A 19675-nucleotide genomic window follows, 5' to 3' on the forward strand; every position below is an offset into this window, starting at 1 on the left:
CAGTACAGTCTGGCAAGGGGCTTTGCTGCCAGCCAGCAGTGTCTTGGAGATCCTCATGGGACAGACAGATGCATTTTGTGAAAGGAGAGGTAGTGCAGAAAGGGGTGAGGTACTGCGCTGGAAAGGAGGTGTTTAAATCCATGGATGAGCTTGGAGCTTGCACAAAGGTTTTGCACTCTCTCTCGTACGTGAACGGATTTTGCTGACCTTGTTTGTGCAGCCAGCATTAAAACTTATGATTTACTTAAAATGGGGTTTTTCCACTTTGATATTGCTTTGATACTGCTTATGATAAGTTTTTCAGGAATACTTATGGCCTAACCTGCCTTCCTAAAGGAAGAGCGTCTAAATATAGTTCCTCAGTTTTTAAGTGGGAGGAAGCTCATGGTTGGAGGCTATTCCATCTGTTTGAGGAGCACTCCTCCCAGGTGTATTTCAGGAATAAGTGATTTTCATAAGATACCTTTGCTCTGATTCTGCAAGGCTTGAAATTGGGTTTGCATTTTTTTCCTCTAGGAAAGCTGATCTTAATGTAAAGTCGTTCACTCTAATCCCTCATTAAAGCACAACTGCTTCTTGAGGAAATATATGTGTGGTGTTGCATTTTAACAGTTCAGCTGATAAAGGCCATAAGGGGACTTTTCTTGTTGAATCTTTCACAATGTTAAGCACTCAAGCAGTGCAGAGAAAGGTGTGTCTAAAGCGCAGTCGGAGAAAGTTTGCACAGCACTGGCAAGCATTAGTTCATCTGATGTGTCTGAAAGCAGGTTGTCTTGTGCAAGAGGGCTCTTTTTTTACAGAGTACAGGAGAAGGATGCATAGCTGTACTTGTCTCATGATTTTTCTTTTTATTAATTATAGGTTGATAAGTACATGAAGGAAATTCTTGAGGATTTGATCAGTAACTTAACCAGCAGTCTTTGGAGGATCAGAGAATCCAGGTATTGCTGGGAAAAGTATTAGATTTGTCTTTGAACTGAGTTCTTTTCTCTTGTTCTTTGTAAACTTGTTAACCTGAAGAGGTTGAGGAGGAAAAGAGGACATATCCTTTCATCAGGATACAGCCCAGCCTTGTACTCATACTTCCAAGCCTGCCCTAGGAAGTATGATACAATCTTGAAGCTATTTGCCTGAAATTTTTTATTGCATGTTGTTTTACACTAAACAACATCTTCTGAAGAATTGAGTTTTCTGGTTACTAGTTCTTGCCTATCCTTACATCTGGAATAATGTTTTCTCTTAGAAACCTTGTCAATCTGACAGTTATGTACTTGGCAGCAGGATGCCATACTACTTTTTGTTTTTAATGGTTTGTAGCTATGCTGTGTTGAAAACCTCCATTTTAATTTCAGTTCCATACTTCATATCAGTTTGATTTCTTCTTATTGTATGCTTAAAGAAGAGAAGACTAAAACAATTTTGTCACTGGATTGTTTGCGGTAGCAGTTTTCATCATGGCAGCCTTTTTTACTTCCTGTCATATGTTTCAAGTTTTTCCTGAATGACTGAGCATTTTTTTTTTCTCTGCCAAAGGAGACATTCTTGTGACAGAGTAGATTTAGTGTATGGGGAAAGTAAGGAGTGTGAAACTCATTTTTCTAAACTATTCTCATTTTTCTAAACTATTTATTCATATTTATAAGGATATCTGAATATATACACCTATATCAAGTAAAAACACTGTGTGAAAGAAATAAAATTCCCTGTTTGCAGTTGTCTGGCACTAAATGACTTACTAAGAGGAAGACCTTTGGATGATGTCATAGACAAGCTTCCAGAGATTTGGGAAGTCCTTTTCAGAGTGCAAGATGACATTAAGGTAATGGAACTGAGAACTGAATAGGAATCTTCAACAAACAGTACAGTGATCAAGCTCTGAGGTGTTTAAAGACAAATTTCTCTGACAAGTGAGCTTGAAGCCAGTGGGGGTTTGAGTATTAAGCAGACTAGAAATTCATGCTCCTTGAAAGTAAAATTTCCTTGCCACATTGAAAATTCTCTTTATGTTTGAAGTGTTGAGTGGGCTTATTGTAGATGATTTGAGATTTTTCCTTGATATAAAAGAATTCCTGATTAGTTGCTTAACTTTTATTTTGGACTTCTAGTGTGCTGAACTGATACATGGTGATATATGGTGTGCTGAACTTGGATATGTGACGTCAGAATCTTTGCGTCCTTCTGGGTTTCAGCTCTGCCAATGTATTGATTGTACCAGATACTGAAATGGAGCAAAGCCATCTTCTAACAATGTTCTAATACCTTCTTCTAAAGATATTGCTACTTTCTATTAAGTACTGGCCAAGAAGATAGCCTTGTCTGTTCTAGTGTTAATGCTTATTGATTAATACTAAATATTTTAATAATGAGAATTCTAATTATTCTTCTAATTTTAGAAGAATAAAAATAACAGAAGTAATTGGTGACTTCTTTTTTTAGGAGACTGTGCGAAAGGCGGCAGAATTAGCCCTAAAAACTTTAAGCAAGGTAAAACTCTACCATTTTGTCATATGTACATGTAGACAAGGCACGTATGGTTTTGATGTCAGGGGTGACCATAGACTATATTTATTCAGAGGATTTCTAATATAAGATCCAGTTGTGAAAGACTGCCCTAGAGAGCAATCATAATAAGCATCACCACTCCCCTGTACTTTTATTGATGCTAGTGAAGTCCTGCTGCTTGAGGGTAATGCAATGTTAAGGTCTATACAAGCAAAGGAAGGATATGATAAACTGGATTTTTCCTCCGATGTTGTTTTTTCATTACTTGGGGGTGGGATTTAAGTAAACTTACTGTAACTTCAACAGTTTACCAAGACTGACTGATCTAGTTGACCAAGCATGGTGGTACATCACTGGTATGAAAAAGAATAACTGTGAAAAAGAGTAACTTCTCTGTGATGCTATTACTGACAAGGTTTTTTGGGTGTAGTACACTCTTGATATTTTGTTTGGTGATCCTCTGAAAAAGTCATGGGCGGCAGGGTATCTAAAGTGCTGTGTTTGAAATCACAGTCTTCATAGTGCATGACGTTTTAATGCTGCGAGTGAGGATCTCGTTCCAGAATGTTGTTGTGAAAGGTTGTGATTGCAGAATCTGTTCTCCTCTGTGACTTGTTGCTCAGCTGTGTGGAATGGTTGAGTCCCTGTGGCTGAGATAGGCTGTCCTTCAACTGAGAGGCTGTTTGATTAATCTGTTCTTCCAGATTCAGGTCAAGGCCTGCTGGGGTCTGAATTTGCCTTTTCTGGAAGTAGATTGTAGTTGACTTAACTTAGTTGGCTTAACTACCTTGTGGAGAGAAGATGAAGGTGTAACAGAGCCTGGGCTTGGCCATGACCAGTTTGTTTAGTTGCTGTTGGCTTTTTCTGTCTGAAGGAGATGGTGCTTTAATATAATCTGTGGGGGAGGTTTGTACGTATTTACAGCACTAATTCTCACCTGTCCCCAGGTCTGTGTGAAAATGTGTGACCCCTCTAAAGGAGCAGCAGGTCAGAAGACAATAGCTGTGTTGCTCCCTTGCCTCCTAGACAAAGGAATTGTAAGCACAGTTGCTGAAGTTCGATCTCTCAGGTTAGTTTTGCCCTATGAAAGTTCCTGGGAGTCGGGTCTTGACCAAAGACACCAAGTTTATTCACCTGAGGTGCAGAATGTTCTTTGTGTTTGAAGTGACACGTTGCTCCCCAAAAGAGCTTTCCTGCTGAGTTCTTTTTTCACAGAGTTTAAACAGCAGCCCTAGAACTCTGCCTGTCTTTTGGGAGTATGTGGCCTCTCTGCAAATGTCCGGATTCAGTTCCCAGCAGGAACTGCTGTACAAATGGCAGGCTGATCCAGAAGCAGTGTGCCATGCTTAGGCTGTCCTTTGAGACTGGCATATTTGTTCCGGTTGCAAACAAAAAGTCACATGGTTCTTCAAACAGCCATGTCTGATTTCACAAGTTCTTATGAATATTGACAGTTCATATCCCACATGTGGCTGCATTTGATCACACTGTTCAAATACAATTTATGTCTTGTAACAGCTCAATGTTCTTTGATGGGTAGTGACTTTATATGCTTGTCAATTTATAAACTTGTTTATTCTTTCCTTTGACTGAAGCTCAGAAAAACTGGAAAATTCAGAGTTGAAGAGTAGATAGCTGGTCTTTACAAAAATAATTATTAGGAAAGCCAGAAGGCTTCTAACAAAAGGATATTTCCTGAACTTTTAAAATTATTTTGAATATATAAAACCCCTTTGTCAAAATGCAGCATGAGAGATGTGATCAGTCTGAAACTGACTAGTAAGGTTTGAATAGATTATTGTAACTTGTCTTTTCTTGGGCAGAGACAATGAATGTCTCAGGGTGACTTTGCCCAGTGCTTGTTTAAAACATAGGAGTGTGTTATTTCTTCCTTATCTCTCTGCAGTAGTGCCTCTTTGCCCATTCCCTTTGTGATTCCAGGGTCAAAGTAAACAATTCTGGCCAAAATATACATAATGTCCCTTGGAAGCTCAGGGCTAGGGAATAAATTTTTTAAGCAAAAATTACAAAAATTTTTGTTTGAAGGAAGATTTATAGTAGTATATCTGGATTACAGTAGACGAGAGAGGCTTTTCAGATCATTTTGTGTGTATCTGTGTTGACTTACCCTTTAATCCTTTTCCAGCATTAACACTCTTGTGAAGATCAGTAAAAGTGCTGGGTCTATGCTGAAACCTCATGCACCAAAACTTATCCCAGCTCTGTTGGAATCCTTGAGTGTGCTGGAGCCTCAAGTCCTCAATTATTTGAGTTTTTCTGCAACAGATCAAGAGAAAGTAAGTGCAGCTATAACAGGGGAAGTGTCAACAGAGTAAAGATGACAAAGATTTAATCTTCATTAATTGAACAGAAAAATAGCAGATTTGGTAGAGAGGTGTTCAAAAAGCAAAGAGAAATAGCTAGTAAGTTACTAAAAAGTTTGGTCATGGAATATGGCTGGACAAATGCGGAGTTTTTTTTGAAGGATTGGGATTATTTTTATTCCTTAGACTGCTGTATGTTTGCAAAAGTAAAGAGCAATTTTAGTAATCCGTTTTTTAAATGTCACCGCTGTTTTTTCCAAGAGATTACCTTCAGGACTTCATATAACTTCAATTGGAAGATGTGCTGTAGCACTGTGGGCTGGAGGTGGATGTTGTCAGCACTCTGTTCTTTAATTGTTGTCAAAGAACCATATTAAGCAATCACAGTCTTCTTGAGAAAGTGATTGAAACCCATTGATTAGAAACAAATTTAGCTAATTTCATTATGATTCCATTAGATTATTCCTTTGCAAATGAAAAAGGAGTGAACAATGTGAACAGTTCAGTGTGAGATTTTATCTCTTCTCCCACCTTTGTTTTCTCTTCCTCTCTCTCTCCCTCCCTCTAGAACATCTGTCTGTCTCTGAAAGGGAAACAATCGTAGTCTGTAGGCATAATTGCTTTCTCGATTCAGCTGAAATAGGTTTTAGTGTAAGATAGTGAGTTACAGCTGATGTTGTTGTCCTTTCTACTGTTTTCATGTTGTGTTTACACTTGGATTTGTTTGGGGTTTTTTCCCGTTTGTTTTTAGACTGCAATGGATAGTGCCAGACTTAGTGCTGTCAAGTCATCTCCCATGATGGAAACCATTAACATGGTAAGTATTGATTTCAGAAGGGTTCCAGTGTGAGGTATGTTTTAGAAGAAGAGGAATTAAATGGAAGCTTTACAGAATATCTCTTATCATATCTCCATGTGGCTGTGTGTCCACTTCCTTTTTCATGTACAGACTTCTCATCATGGCACCAATGCTTTCCCCTCAGATCAGTTGTGAATAATTTAGCTCCACTTGGAGTTAGATGGATTGCTTCTTTATCTAAAGACCTGCCTGCTTTGATGAAAAGGGCATCCTTCAAGTGCTTTTCTTTGGATAGGGCCTGAGCTGATTCTGGGTTGTGTTAGCTAGCATGTCTTTTCATCTCTGGCCCTCAACTCCAAAACCAACTTCTCACCTGGGCCTTCAGTTGATGATAGTCACTGTTGGTAAGGCATAAATGCTGTTCAACCATTGCCTTGTGGTGCCTTAGATATACCTATGTGGGCCTTGCCCATACTTTCATGGTGGAGGTGGTTAGAGAAAATGCTGAAATCACTGGAGGCCCTGTCAGCAAGTGGTGTTTGGCACCAGAGTTTCCTGCTGCTGGAGGAGGAGTTGCTGATGGCTAGATCCTGTGCTGTAGGATCTGTTCTGACAGAACTACTTGTTCTCTGTAGGAACCTTCCCAAAATAAGGCACCTCTTCTCTACTCAGTCATTGCATGCCTGGGGCATGTGGACAGGTAGAGAATTTGAGGGTTGAGCAAGTTTTAGGGGAGTTGTAGCCACCAGAACAATTTATTGTTTCCTTGACTTCTGGAAAAAACAGCAACAGCAAGCCCTCCTGTACATAACATGTGGAGTTGAGTTTTGGTGTCAGGTGAAGTGGTCTCTATAAATAGAGTGTAAAGCAGTCAAGAATGAAAGGCCCCATGTAAGTGTACAACCCTGCAGCAGCTGCTGCTGTCCCTCCTCCAGGCCATGCCCTACTCTGCCAGCCCTGGGGCAGCAGCTGTGTGCCCTGATCTTTGAGTGGGCTTTTGTATGGTAGGGTAGAGGTAGTAATGGCTTCCTTGGAGTAGTGTGAAGATGTCCTGGCTTATGAGCAACCTCCTCTATATTCTGGGGCTGACTGGGAGATTATATAGATAATTTCCTTCACCATACCAGTGATGGAGGGGGAAGTAACAGTTGATCTGACTTTGGAAGCTCATGAAGTTACCTTCATTTAGTACGTCCTTGATCCTTGAATTTGCTAGAAAATGGATCTCTCCATTGGAAACAGTGTGTTACATTGAGTGCTGGTAACATGAGGCCCAGTTTTGAATATATTTGACCCTAGTTTGGATATATTGCTCCTGGTTACAGGGAGCTGGGAAAATGTTGGGTTTGTCCTAAGATACAGATGCCTTTGCATCTCGTTCTCACATGTGTGTTAGTTTCAGGCTTCCTGAAGAGTTGGAGTGCCAGAGAACATCAGTGGCAGCAAATGATAGTTTTAGCAAGATCAGCTCAACAGAGAAGTGAGACAGGAGAATCTGTATATGGTGGAATCCACTTCATGTGGGCTTTTTCTCATCATGCAGCAAGCTCTTGTGATTCAGATCAGGACCAGCCAGCAGTGCTGAGGCAGCCTCTGCTAGAAATACACCAACTTAAGTTACCGTCATTACCTTTTTCTTTTTTTTACTTTATTTCTCTCTCTCCCTGTCTCTTGCCTTTCTCTAGAGCTTGCAGTATTTGGATGTGTCTGTCCTTGGTGAGTTGGTCCCTCGGCTGTGTGAACTGATAAAAAGTGGAGTTGGCCTTGGCACAAAGGTATGTCTGTGGTTTTAATAGTTCTTTTGGAAATGAAGAAGGGAGTATAGAGCAGTGTCAATGTAAATATAGTTCCTTTGACCATGTCTTTTAAAGCAACAGCTTGGGTTGATAGATACTGGAGTCATTTGACATCTGAACCCCACTCCACTACATCACTCTACTGAATGTGTGCTGCCCTAGCGTCCTCTAGGCTACATGGCTGCTGTGCTCTGTGACACATGAGTGCAGAAGGTTGTCTTCAATTGCTGCAAATCTTCTAGGATCATCCATCTTGACTGTGGGTCCTTTTTCACTTCCTTTTTAAATTCTTGTCATTCATGTTTTGCAAACTTTTACTGCTTCTACTTTTACTGATTTGGATTATGAGAACAGAGGTCACTGGATGTAGATCTTGTCTTAGAAGTGCAGGTAGCACCACAGCAAGTATTAACAGTAATAACCAGTGGCAAATACTGTTTTATCTTACCTTTGTTTTCCCTTGCAATCTTCCAGGGGGGCTGTGCCAGTGTAATTGTGTCATTAACAACCCAGTGCCCTCAAGACTTAACACCTTATTCAGGTAAGGTTTGCCTCTTAGTGTCAGGATTTAAAGGGACTTTTTGTTGCTCTGGTATTTCTTCCCTTGAGTTTAGCACAAGAATGATGGTTATAAGTTTATTTTTATCAGAGAGCTGTTTAAAGTTACCTTTTTTGTTTGAAATTGGCATGCTTGGAGTAGGTTCAGTACCTCACCAAGCTGGAAGAGGTAGAGGAAGGAGTTGAGGGAATTCACTAGCACTGAGTAGGAATAGGCAAAAATATTTCTGGTTTTTCTTAAAACAGTGTAGCAATGCCTATGTTAGTGCAGCACTGCCGCTATGCATTGTTCTTTCAACTTGAGCTATGGGTGGACCATGAACAGCAACTTTGCTTCATTGGGTCTCTTGTGATAGTAGAAAGAACCTCACCTTTCTGTTGCAAAACAGAAATGAAGCTGAAAGCATGGAGTGCTTGCATATGGAAACATTATCAGTCAAGGTGTGCAAAACACTAGCACTAGTTTAAACATAAGGACTTAGAGAGTCAATAACCCCACATACATGCAGTAAGGAAAAATGCATAAATTCAGGCAATCTAATGAAATGCAGGTTTTTGCAATTCTTGCCAGAGTGACCAAACATAATGTTTCTGATAAAGTAAAGTCTCTTCCAACAGGCAAACTTATGAGCGCTTTACTTAGTGGCCTGACTGATCGCAACAGTGTGGTACAGAAGTCTTTTGCCTTTGCTATGGGGCATCTAGTCAGGGTAAGTTGGGCTTTAAGTTTTATTTTCCTTCTTTATAGGTGGTCTTCTTGGAAGCGTTTGAATAATTTGAGTCTCTTCCTTCTTACAGACTTCCCGAGACAGTAGCACTGAGAAGCTGCTGCACAAACTCAGCAGCTGGTACATGGAGAAGGAAGGTGTGTTGCTTTTGAGGTATTCACTTACAGAATACAGTGCAGAAAAACCTCCTGGTGACATCAAAAGCTAGTAAAGAAACATTTCTATGTCCTGATGCTTGGTTTCACTGGCTGAATAATTCCTATACAATGTTACACAATACTGTGCATTACTCTGCTTTCCAAGAGGCAAAACCAAGCAGTTAAAAGGATAATCCTGCTTCCCAGTCATAAGGTGCTTGTTTTGCTCTTTCAGAGCCAGTTTACAGAGCAGGCTGTGCTTTAACTGTGCATGCTATGGGACGCTACAGCCCAGATGTACTGAAGAACCATGCCAAGCAAGTGCTGCCATTGGCTTTTCTTGGGATGCATGAAGTTCCTGAAGAAGATAAAGGAGAGAAAGAGAATTCTACTCTGTGGACTGAAGTTTGGCAGGAAAATGTACCTGGTACGTTGTATTAAGAATAGTAAAGCTTTCAGGAAAGCATGGGACAAGAAATAGCATACTTTCTGGAATTCCATTTTGAAAATACAGAGTTTTCATGGTAAGGGATTTGGGAAGCTTGTTTCTATTTTCTTCCTTGCTCTAGATTTCTTGTATGAAGTCTGCCTTCTCTGGCTATTTAAAACAATTACAGGGGCATTGATCACAAGGGTGGACAGACACAGTAGAAGTATTTTAAAATTGTGATACACTGAATGCCACTGTAATATGTCCCTGATCGTGCAGATAACTAGACATCTTCGGAAATTTTTATGCCAGCCTTATATGCCCTCTATATATAGGGCTGCTGCTCACTTCAAAGTTTCAGGGGCTTTGCCCTTTCTCTCTTTAGGAGATCTCTGTGACAATACCTCTGGTTTTAGATTCAATGAATGAATTTATGCTATAGAAGTGCAGTTCTTTTTATAGATGAAGATCTGGATGCATTATAGTATTGTCTTGCTGACTCTTTCAGATTTCAGATTTGGTTCCTCAGTCCTCAGATGATTTTTCAGGAGTCTGAGAAAGGAGCTGGAAAAGGTTTTCCAGTGATCTGTTCTTGGAAGACAAAAAAAAAAAAAGACATTGTATTCCTTAGAAACAGGCTAACACAATGTCTAGTGTCTGCTATATGGAAGGACTGACATAAGCTCTGTGTCTAAATACTCAAAAAAGACTGTATGTTTGGAACACCTAGAAAAGAACCCACCTTCAACCAGGCTAGGAGGAATTCTACATGCTTTTGCCTGCAGTAGACCTTTCTGATGTATCTCATAGCAAAAAACCCAAGAGATCTATAACTGGTTGGTTTTGTTTTCCAGGGTAGCACTGGTCTTGTTCACTTGTGGTGGTTTTTGTTGTTTTTGGGATTATTTTTTTTAGTAAGATCAAAGGTATGTTTGTTTTGTAGCAAAATTATAGTTTTCCTCCATTTGATATGCAGGTACTCAAGGTGGGATCAGACTGTATTTGCAGGAGTTAATATCCATCACCCAGAAGGCTCTGCAGTCCCAGTCCTGGAAGATGAAAGCTCAGGGAGCAGCTGCCATGGCATCAATTGCTAAACAGACCAGCTCCCTTGTACCGCCACATCTGGGAATGGTGCTCTCTGCACTGCTGCAAGGCCTGCCAGGGAGAACCTGGACTGGGAAGGTAAAGAGGGAATTGTCACCTCATGGTTGGCTGTGAGCCCAGCAGCGTGCAGCCCTTAAGTCAGGAAATGCAATGTTCTCTGCTGCAGAGCAGCACAATAAGAATGCTGATGCAGGTAGTCTGCCTTTTGTCCTGCATTTAGCAGCTACAGAAATGACTGGGAAGATAGGTTGGTGAAATTCAGAATGCTTTGGAGTTGGGTTCCCACTTAGACAAATTCCACTGCACCATTTCTACCCTGGAGGGGTACTAGCATGTGCACAGCCCCTTTTTGCTGCCAGTTCTGTGCAGATTGAAGGCTAAGTCCTCTGCAGGAGGAGTGGCAAGAGATAGATAGACATTGCTTCTCTGAACTGGTGTCACAGGCATGTGTCCCCAGTGCCCCTTGCAGAAGAGCACAAAGTTTTGCCCTGTGCAGCAGGACTGTGCATTTTGGCTCTGTGGCACTTCTCAGTGATGTCTCTTCTGTCATTGCAGGAGGAGCTGTTAAAGGCCATTGCCAGTGTTGTTTCTGCGTGCAGGTAAGTGGCTTGAAGGAGGTGGTACCCTCAGGATCTGAGATCTCAAAAGGGAGGTTGTTGTATAGTGTTATTGCATATAGAGTACTAAGGAGATATTATAGAAGGTTTGTCATCACCATCCTGATCTCTCATCAGCAGAGAGCAAGTGAGGAGCTCCTCTTATATGAGAAGCAAGTGATGCTTCAGAGAGACCTACAGAAGTAAATGGTTGATTTAGAGAGGAAGAGGAGGATGTTGAGAGGCCACAATTGCTAAGAGGAAAGCAGAGACGAAGGGGGAAGATTGAGACCTTAAATGGGAAAAAGAGGAAGAAGTAAAAGAGTAGTGAGGGTGTAAGTGCCTTGGAAGTGTATGAGAAAAGAAGAGAATAAAAAAGGGGGAGCAGACAAACAGTGAGAAAGACCCCTGTTACAATTACTGGTAGGCGACTGAGTGTCTGGACACAGGAATTAATTCCTCTCTGGGAACAGTGGATTTTGGGAAGAGATTAACATGATGGTGTCCATGTGCCTTGCATTTCAGTGCAGAGCTGCAGAAGTCAGTGCCACATCAGCCCACCATCACAGATGTTGTCCAGGCTCTCCTGAAAGAATGTCGTAAAGAAAACCTGAAGTATAAGATGGTGGCACTGCGCTGTGCAGCTGAGGTGCTGCAGGCAACAAAGGAAGACCGGTTCCAGGAACTTGCTGATATCATCTTCCCCATGATAAAGAAGGTGACAGTTCAACTTCTTGAGTTTTCTCTCTTTCAAAGCAGAACACCCAAGTTGTGATAGTCCCAGTGATGCTGGCTGCATGCCAGACTTCTGCCCAAAGGGCTGATGATATGAGAGATTCCCCACACAGCCAGATCTTTGGTGGGGCTGAATACCAGACAATGGTAAGCCCTGGGGTGGTTCTACCTGTGCTGCCCAAATTCTGAATTAGCCCAACTGTTCTTTAGACAGAGTCCTGCCCCACTATCCTGTTACCACTTGAAAAGTTAATTCCTGACTGCTCTACAGGCAGCAAAAGGCTCCTGGGAAGCTGTGTAGAGTGCTTGTGTTTAGTATCAGCAGAGCCTTGCAGCTCTGGGGGTGGGACTGGTGTAGCACAGGCACTGTGCTGGGTGCCAGGCCACAGAGCCCGTTGTGCCCTGGCAGCGCGAGGGCAGGTTTGTGCGGCTGCAGGGAACAGAGCTGCACTGCAGGGTGTGCCTAGCCCACCCTCGTCCTTCTGTCAGTCACACCTTCCCCCGTGGCCTCTGCAGAACTCTCTGGAGAGCGTGGGAACAGCTTTTCCAAAGCATGATGAAGAGGACGAGGACATGAGGGAGAAAGAGGTTCAGATGGAGTCCCTGATCTGTGCCTTTGAGACCCTGGGCAAAGCCTGGCCGAGGAGCCTGGAGACACAGCGTAAGTCAGCTGATGACATGCAGAACAAACTATTTTTTCTTAAAATGAAAAGCAGAAGGGAAGGACCTGGAGATCACATGAGAATGAGAAAAGTGCAGGAGAAGATGAAGGATCTTGCTGCAGGCAGATTGTGAGGATCTTCATTGAGATAGCTGCCCCAACTGCTTTCATGCAAAATAACCCATCCTTGGGAAAAATCTTTACTGTTGTCTTAAATTCACTTCACGAAAATGTTCTGAGTTTATAGATAAGCAGGATGAGTGAGGTGGCTTTTCTAATGAAAAGAAGCCTAATTCTGCTGCTCACATTTACATTTGCAAACAAAGCTAGTACAAGAATTGGGAATACCTGGAGAGGGTTGGGAAAAGGTTGCTTTTATTAGCATGCCAGAGTATGTAATGCAGCTGTTTCGTCTGCCAGCATTTGTAATGAGTGAGTTGATGTGGTGAAGATTTTCAGGGTCACTTGTTACAGGATGTTGACTTGGTCATATGCAGTGATTAAATGCTTGATGTCACTTGTTGAGGAGCACTTTGGAGACAGATGAGCGTTTCCTTCTGCCTTTCCATGTGGTAATACGGTGATGTATGCGCTTGTTCTCCTGTAGGTTGCTATCGCCAAGAGTTTTGTAAGTTAATGTGTGACCGTCTGAAACTCAGCACATGGAAAGTGCAGCTTGGAGTGCTACAAGCCATGAATGCCTACTTTCAAGGGTAATTCTTTTTTCTGCAGTCCACTTGTCTTCTCTTTCTTGCTTGAAATTGTTCTATGAATTTGATGACACTGAATGAATGGAGAAGTTGAGCAAACTTCTGTCCCAGTGATGCAGGATGCCTGACTGTTTTTGTATTTGACAGGCTAATGCTGTTTGATGAGGAGCACTCTGACCCTGTGGCTTTGACAGAAATACTGTTGGAAACCTGTTCCTCTATCACCCATTCTTTAGGTAAATGGACTTCTCCTGATTTGTGATGGGTGATGAATTGCTTGTAATACCGTTTTCCTCTGGGGGTTTGTGTGGTAGAAGAAATGCAGAATAAGCAGAGGTTGTCAGAGGTAACATTTAGCCATTCCTTGCACTGTAGGGATTACTGTGAAGTTGCAGTGTTCAAGACAGCAGCATGCAGGGTGCAGTTCGGAGAGAAGTGTGTTCCTCTGGTGCAAGAGAGCTCTGCAAGGGCAGGGAGAGGCAGACAGCAGACCGTGCAACCTCTCACAACACAAGCAAGCAATTCTGATTTAATGAAACACAAGCTTTTCTCCTCCACCATTCAGACTTCTTGGATATATATGCATTATGTATCCAAGATTATAGTATCCGAAAGATACCCCAAATTTTCTCAGATAGCCAGTGCATGAAGCTCCAAGGCTCAGAGGCAGTTTGTGCTCTACAGGAGCTGGGCACCCATATATAAGTGCTGCTTGTGTCATGCTGATAGTAATGGGCCTCTCTGTTACTTTGGTAGTGTTCCCACTTGTCCTGTGACTCTAACAGTGCCCCATATCTTGTACCTGCATGTAGTCTTGTTTCCAGATGTGCCTAAAAGACAGCACTTACTTTAGTGCTAGCTACCAATTCAGAGACACCTTTGGAGAAAGTTTCTTTTAGGTATCAGTCCTCATGGAATGAGGACTAGGGTCCTCATCTTAGTCAGAGACCAAGTAACTTTTTGTGACAAGCTTGTGTTTGATGGCTGGCATGGGGTTTATGTACCCTTACTTAATCCTGCTTGTTAACTTTGTATGGTCTCCAACCAGTACAACTCACTAGAACATTCTGTTACACACACAAGTTGTCTGCCATCGCCCTGCAGCTATGGCAGCATTTTGTTCCCCACTGAAATATGTAAGGAATACAAATTTCTCTGTGGTACTGGCAGAGGCAATGCACAAGGTTTAGTTTAGTTGTCAGCCTCCAGTTGCTGACTTTCTGCCATTCAAATGTGCCTAGTGTTCAAGTGGGAACTGCAGACTGACAGCACAAACAAGAGCTCAGTGAACTGTGTTAGCAAAAGTGGTCTGGAGATCACAGAGGTGACTGCTTTTTGTAAGATTAATGCATTTGGTTCTCAATGGGGTTTTGGGTTTTCTTGTCTGTTTTCTTTAAATCTTTTAGAAAACAAAAGCTACACATCCATAAGAACAGAAGCTTTGTCTGTGATACAACTGCTGCTCACCAGACTACAAGGTGAGACTTTTTCCTTGCCACCTGGAAGAGCCACTGCTTGGTAAAGATGGAACCTGGCTGTATGGCCTGGAACTCTGGAGAGATGACTTTACCTTCTGCTTGCAGTACTGGGTGATTCTGGGGAAGCTGGGACTTGGAAGTAGGAGAGACCTTGAAGTTAATATCAAGTTCTAAAGTATCACTGGATAGTATTTCCTTTGGTGAGGAAAATGTTTGTCAAGGAGAGTCCCACATGGAGCTCACAGAACTGTCTTGTCAGATCTGCATGTGTTATGTTCAAACTCCATAGAGAGGGGAGCTCCTCTTAGTACAGAAGAGTGATTTTTACATTTTCAGTGTCAAGTTTCGTTTCTCATTATTATTTAGTATTCAAGACTTGCAGAATTGTCTTCATAGGGTGAGGTCTTCTTAGGTCTCAGGTTCATATGCAGTTGTTATGTAGCAAATTTTTCCTTTGGGTTTCTGGTATGCATTTCATGTTTCCTTTATTCTGGCAAAAACCTTACAAGCCTCTTTCATGAGCCATTTGCAACATGGGAAACATGTGGCTCTTCAGGCCCTTGTGGTCCGACATTGCAGGCTTAGACAATGACACCTGGTCTAGAGAGGTGCAACTCCCTGTTAGGAGGCAGCACATGCACCTGAGCAGCCAGGTGACGAGTTCTCCTGGAAGTGCAGTATGAACTGTGAGTGAAAGGTTGAAGCAGTCACTCTTTTAGCCTGTCTGGGAAAGCAATGTCCTTTTGGAATTTTTTGTTTTGTTTTCTGGTGTTCATGTCCAATGTCTGTCTGTCTTTATCTGCACAGAAGCTCAACAGTGGGAAAGCCTGACACGGGAAAGCAGAGAGCACCTTGTGCGTTCGTTGTCTACGATGGCATCAGATAGCAGACCTGAGCTACAAGAGAAGGCATTTGTGTTGAAGAGAACACTTGAAAATCTTGACTAAGTTTGTAAAACATAAATTTCAAAGTGCCATGTAAAACAAAAACAAAAAAGTGCAGTGGTCTGAAAACTCAAGTGGGGAAATGAAGATTACTCTGTAGGATGCATCATTCCTGGCCAAAATAAAAAATGCCTTAAATTCTTTTCCCCATTAATATTATTTTTACTCTTAAGCTGATTATTAGTTGTTTTGTCAGCAAATACCTCTCATCTGCCCTATAATGTTTGTAAGTGTGCAGCATAAAAAACACAAGGGCAAGATTTTTTTTTTTAATAGGCAGAAGAATGTTACTCAGACCCCCTTTGTCCTTCAGAAAAACTGTTGAAAATCCACCAGCACAGAAGGTAAAACCATATTTCGTTTTCACATTTTTTGTACGTAGAGATCTGTTAACTGGTGTCTACCCCAGTAGTGCTGGTGTTTATCTGTAGGCAACAAAATGCTTCCCTTGATGAGGCCTGTGTTCAACTCCTGTGGTTTCCCAGGGGCAGGGTTTCATCTGACACCCACCTCTGCTTCTGCTTGCTCCTCCCTTGCAGTCTGTTGTCTGTGCATTATGAAAGGCAGAGTACTGTTAACTTCACTCCTTCCTCCTTCTCTGACCTCAGCACGGATTGACCGAGACTATGCCTTCCCCAGCTGGCAACCTTGGCCTCCCAAACTTTAAATGAGAACTTTCTCCCTAAAAGGATGCACAAGAGAGCACTTTACTGAGCTGTGTGGGACAAAGTTGAGCCTAGTTGGTACCCAGGTGGAACACTGCTCTTCTCAAAATTGTTTTGCATGGACACTCCTTAGCTCCAGGAAATAAAAAAAAAAGGAAAACAATCTTTTTTAGATATGTTTTTGAAGAGCGTTTGAAGTTTGAAATGACACATTTTTTTAATAGTAGTGGTAATGTTTTATTCCCTTCCTGTTCGTAAACCTGTTCTTGCTTTGGAAACCTGTAACAATTTAGACTTGTCAATATTTGTAAGAAATGGAATCATCTGTCATTTATCAGAGCCCAAGTCATGCTGGTTTCTAGCAATTTGCACTTATGAAGATTATATCTGCATTAACATGGGAGTAAAATTGCTATATGGTGATGTGGCCCTGCTGCCTGTCTCCTTTTTTTCCTCCTCCTCTGACAAAAGACAAATCTGACCACTATGACAACAAACTTTAATAGTGTGAAGATAGCACTGCTCCATAATCTGACCAGTATGTGTACAACTTTTTGGGGATAAATGCTTTGCTGATGGTGAAATAAAATCATTAGTGTGGGCAATATCATGTTCATGGTTTTCAGCACCAGAAGGCTTGTTTTCTTTTTTTGCAGTCTGCAGCTCCTTTCAGATCTGCTCTCTTAAGGAGATGATTGCTCAGATTACATCATGTTTCCTCCATGCCCATTTATTCAGGTTCAGGTATGCAGTACCTACTTTCCCCTCAGGTGCCATTCCCCAGTCAGTGTTTTCTGGTACTGTAACTATCTTGTTGTCTGACTCGCTCTCCGTAGGGAAGAATGCAATTTGTGCACACCTGGTAAGAGAATGTCAGGAAGAAATGGGCAGAGCTGTCCCACAGTTGCTCTTGTGTAGCAGAAACCTCAGCGAGCACTATTGCATTGTACATTAGAACTGGTCAGTGGGCAACTCCTTGGTGCTGGGAGCTGGTGCTACAATGTTTTGATTTACACCTTGTTGCAGGGAGCTGCTCTTTGTTTACGTGTAGTTTGAACTATTGAGCACAGTATACATTTTAAAATTTTACTGGGCAAATCATTTTGCAGTATCTTTAAAAACTTGCTTACTGTGACATGTAGTGTCATGAGTGCTCTTCTTTTTTCTTTTTTTTTTTTGTAGTAGGTGAATATTACCAGTGATGCTTTGCTGTAGCAGTTCATTGTCTGACTTGGGTTTTTTCATATTGGTGAGTGACAGTAACAGAAAAGCAAGAGCCTCCATGTCTCTGGTAATTCGAGCTTTCACTGTGGACTGGAGTATTCAGAGGCAATGCCTAGTATGGTCAAATGACTGTACGTAGAATAACTGTAATCATTATCAATAGAAACCTGAATTTCTCTATTGGGGATTTACACTAGAGGGAAGAGCGTATTCTAGGAACTCTATAAAACAGCTGGATTAACAACTCTGGCCAAGAGTGTTAGGAAGGTTAGAGATGGTATGACACTTTCTGAATCACAAAGCAATATGTCTTTCTCGTGATTACAGAGCAGATTCAGAGCTCCTCTCTAAAGCATGTGCCTATACACAAAACCTACCTGTACAGAAGTTAATTAAGTCAGAGGTTTGATTTCTACCCCCCTCACATTTGTAAACTTGACAGAATTAAAAAAAAATAATAAATAGATGTGGCCTTCCTAGAGTTTCTCCTCTAAAAGTGATTGCACTATGTAAAACACACTGTACTTTGCCCAGCACGGGCATTTCTTGTGCTGCTGCAATGCTTTGTATACCTGGAGTGCAGTGTGCAGATTTGACTCTAGCACTCCTGCTCTGACTTACAAGCTGTTGCTTAAATGGATGTATATTGAGAAAAGTTTTCTAATGTTGCAAGATCTCCATCAAATTTATTGCAATCTGTACTGTCCAAATATGTGAATGGTCTGACTGAAAGAAAACCCTCCTGCTTACCAAAAAGCTAAAAACTAAATAAAAGCTGCATGACCTGTTCCTTGGAGTAACTGGTAGTGGTTTTTTTTTCTCCTGCAATGAGTATTTTATTCTGTTCCTGTGCTCTAGATTCAGTGTGTGCTGCTGTTGTGCTCCATGCTGGCCCGCTGCCCTCCCCTCATGGAGACACATGGTGGCTCTGCAGCCCTGTGAAGGAAATGTGTGTTTTTGAACCCATAGCTTGATCTCCTTAAACCAGGCAGGGTTAGGGCATGTGTCTGTATTACAGACACATTCTTTGCATTTATTATATATACAGTCTTGTATGTATTACATATACATGGTAGATGAGGCCGTGAGATTGAAAACTTACTAAAGTAATACTCGAGAACTTCAGTATTTCCAAATTACTCCAGGCATGCACACCTTTCCCCCCACCCAGTGTAACCTCAGTTATATGCACTTTTCTAAACAGTATTCAGAAAGGAAGAAAAAGAAGGCAGAGCTCACCTGTGCTGGCCACCAAGAGGCTGAAGCATGATCTGGCGAGGGAAATGCTGTCAGACCATGCACCCACCATACACAGAGCGTGCAGGGGTCCTGGGCTGTGGTGAGCAGAGACCTAGGCTGCAGTGCTGTGATAAAGCTGGTTTGGACTGAAGCCCCACAGACATGTCCTTTCTGGCCAGTGAAAGTAGCAGGATACATTCAAGTAAGTTAAAAACCGGGAAACAGTTCAATTCTGTGAAGGCACTGTTCAGTAAAAAGCTCTGAGGAAGGAAAGCACATACACAACCAGGCTGTGTTATATGGCATAGTATATAGTTAGTAACAGGTTAAAAATTGTAAAAAAGACCTTGGGAGTTGTTGAGGATTGCTTTGCTCCTTAAAAACCAATTACATACCAATTACACTTTTCTGTGGAATTTGACAACAGGCAAGCATGGAGATTCTCAGTTCAGTGGAAGAAAATTCTCCCAGGCTTCAGGCCTGGGAAACGTAGAGGAAGAATGAAAAGAATTATGATCTCTCTTTCTGTCCATGTTGTTTATAGCTATGTACCTTCAGAGTGTGCTATTCATAGTTCAGCAATAGTGTGAAAGGTTTTTACTTTGAGATCAATGGGATTTCACCTGAGCAATCCTGGTTATAAAAGGACGCTACCTCTTAATCAAGGATCTCTCTTTTTCGCCTTCCGAACACGGAGCCATTCCGTCCGCTCCCGACTCAGCAGTGTCATCTGGTGATCACAAGCCTCGGCTGAAGGACGGGACCCTGGAGGGTCCGGCCGAGATCGCAGCGGAGGCTGAGCACAGAGGGATCTGGAGGCCCCTCATGACTCGGCCGCCGTTTGCCCTCCTGAGTGCGGTAACGCTGACTGTGCCCCGTGTCCTCTTCAGAGGACTGGTCCCACTCGGACCGTGGGCATCGGCCCCGAGAGGCCGGGGACTGAGTGGGCATGGTTTTCCCAACACAGCAGACTGTCTCCTGAAGTGGATGCCTGCCGAGGGACGGGTTCTCCTTTAAAAAGGGGAACCAACTTTCTAGCGAC

The 19675-nt window shown here is 42.1% G+C and overlaps 1 protein-coding gene across 2 annotated transcripts in view; it reads left to right on the forward strand.

The window, feature by feature from the left end:
- The window catches only part of ECPAS (Ecm29 proteasome adaptor and scaffold), a 57810-nt gene extending 39616 nt beyond the window's left edge, over positions 1–18194 (forward strand). For both annotated transcript variants that reach the window (XM_058043299.1, XM_058043298.1), the window contains exons 31-49: positions 862–941; positions 1714–1819; positions 2437–2484; positions 3450–3571; positions 4649–4799; positions 5578–5643; positions 7311–7400; positions 7896–7962; positions 8598–8689; positions 8778–8844; positions 9080–9271; positions 10251–10459; positions 10937–10980; positions 11503–11695; positions 12229–12373; positions 12981–13086; positions 13231–13319; positions 14490–14561; positions 15369–18194. In XM_058043299.1, coding sequence (XP_057899282.1) covers positions 862–941; positions 1714–1819; positions 2437–2484; positions 3450–3571; positions 4649–4799; positions 5578–5643; positions 7311–7400; positions 7896–7962; positions 8598–8689; positions 8778–8844; positions 9080–9271; positions 10251–10459; positions 10937–10980; positions 11503–11695; positions 12229–12373; positions 12981–13086; positions 13231–13319; positions 14490–14561; positions 15369–15508 — 2079 coding nt within the window. In that variant the 3' untranslated portion in view covers positions 15509–18194. The remainder of the gene's footprint in view (positions 1–861; positions 942–1713; positions 1820–2436; positions 2485–3449; positions 3572–4648; positions 4800–5577; positions 5644–7310; positions 7401–7895; positions 7963–8597; positions 8690–8777; positions 8845–9079; positions 9272–10250; positions 10460–10936; positions 10981–11502; positions 11696–12228; positions 12374–12980; positions 13087–13230; positions 13320–14489; positions 14562–15368) is intronic.
- The last annotated feature ends 1481 nt before the right edge of the window (positions 18195–19675 follow it).

This window comes from Melospiza georgiana, chromosome Z (assembly GCF_028018845.1).
Source record: "Melospiza georgiana isolate bMelGeo1 chromosome Z, bMelGeo1.pri, whole genome shotgun sequence".
Classification (NCBI taxonomy): domain Eukaryota; kingdom Metazoa; phylum Chordata; class Aves; order Passeriformes; family Passerellidae; genus Melospiza; species Melospiza georgiana.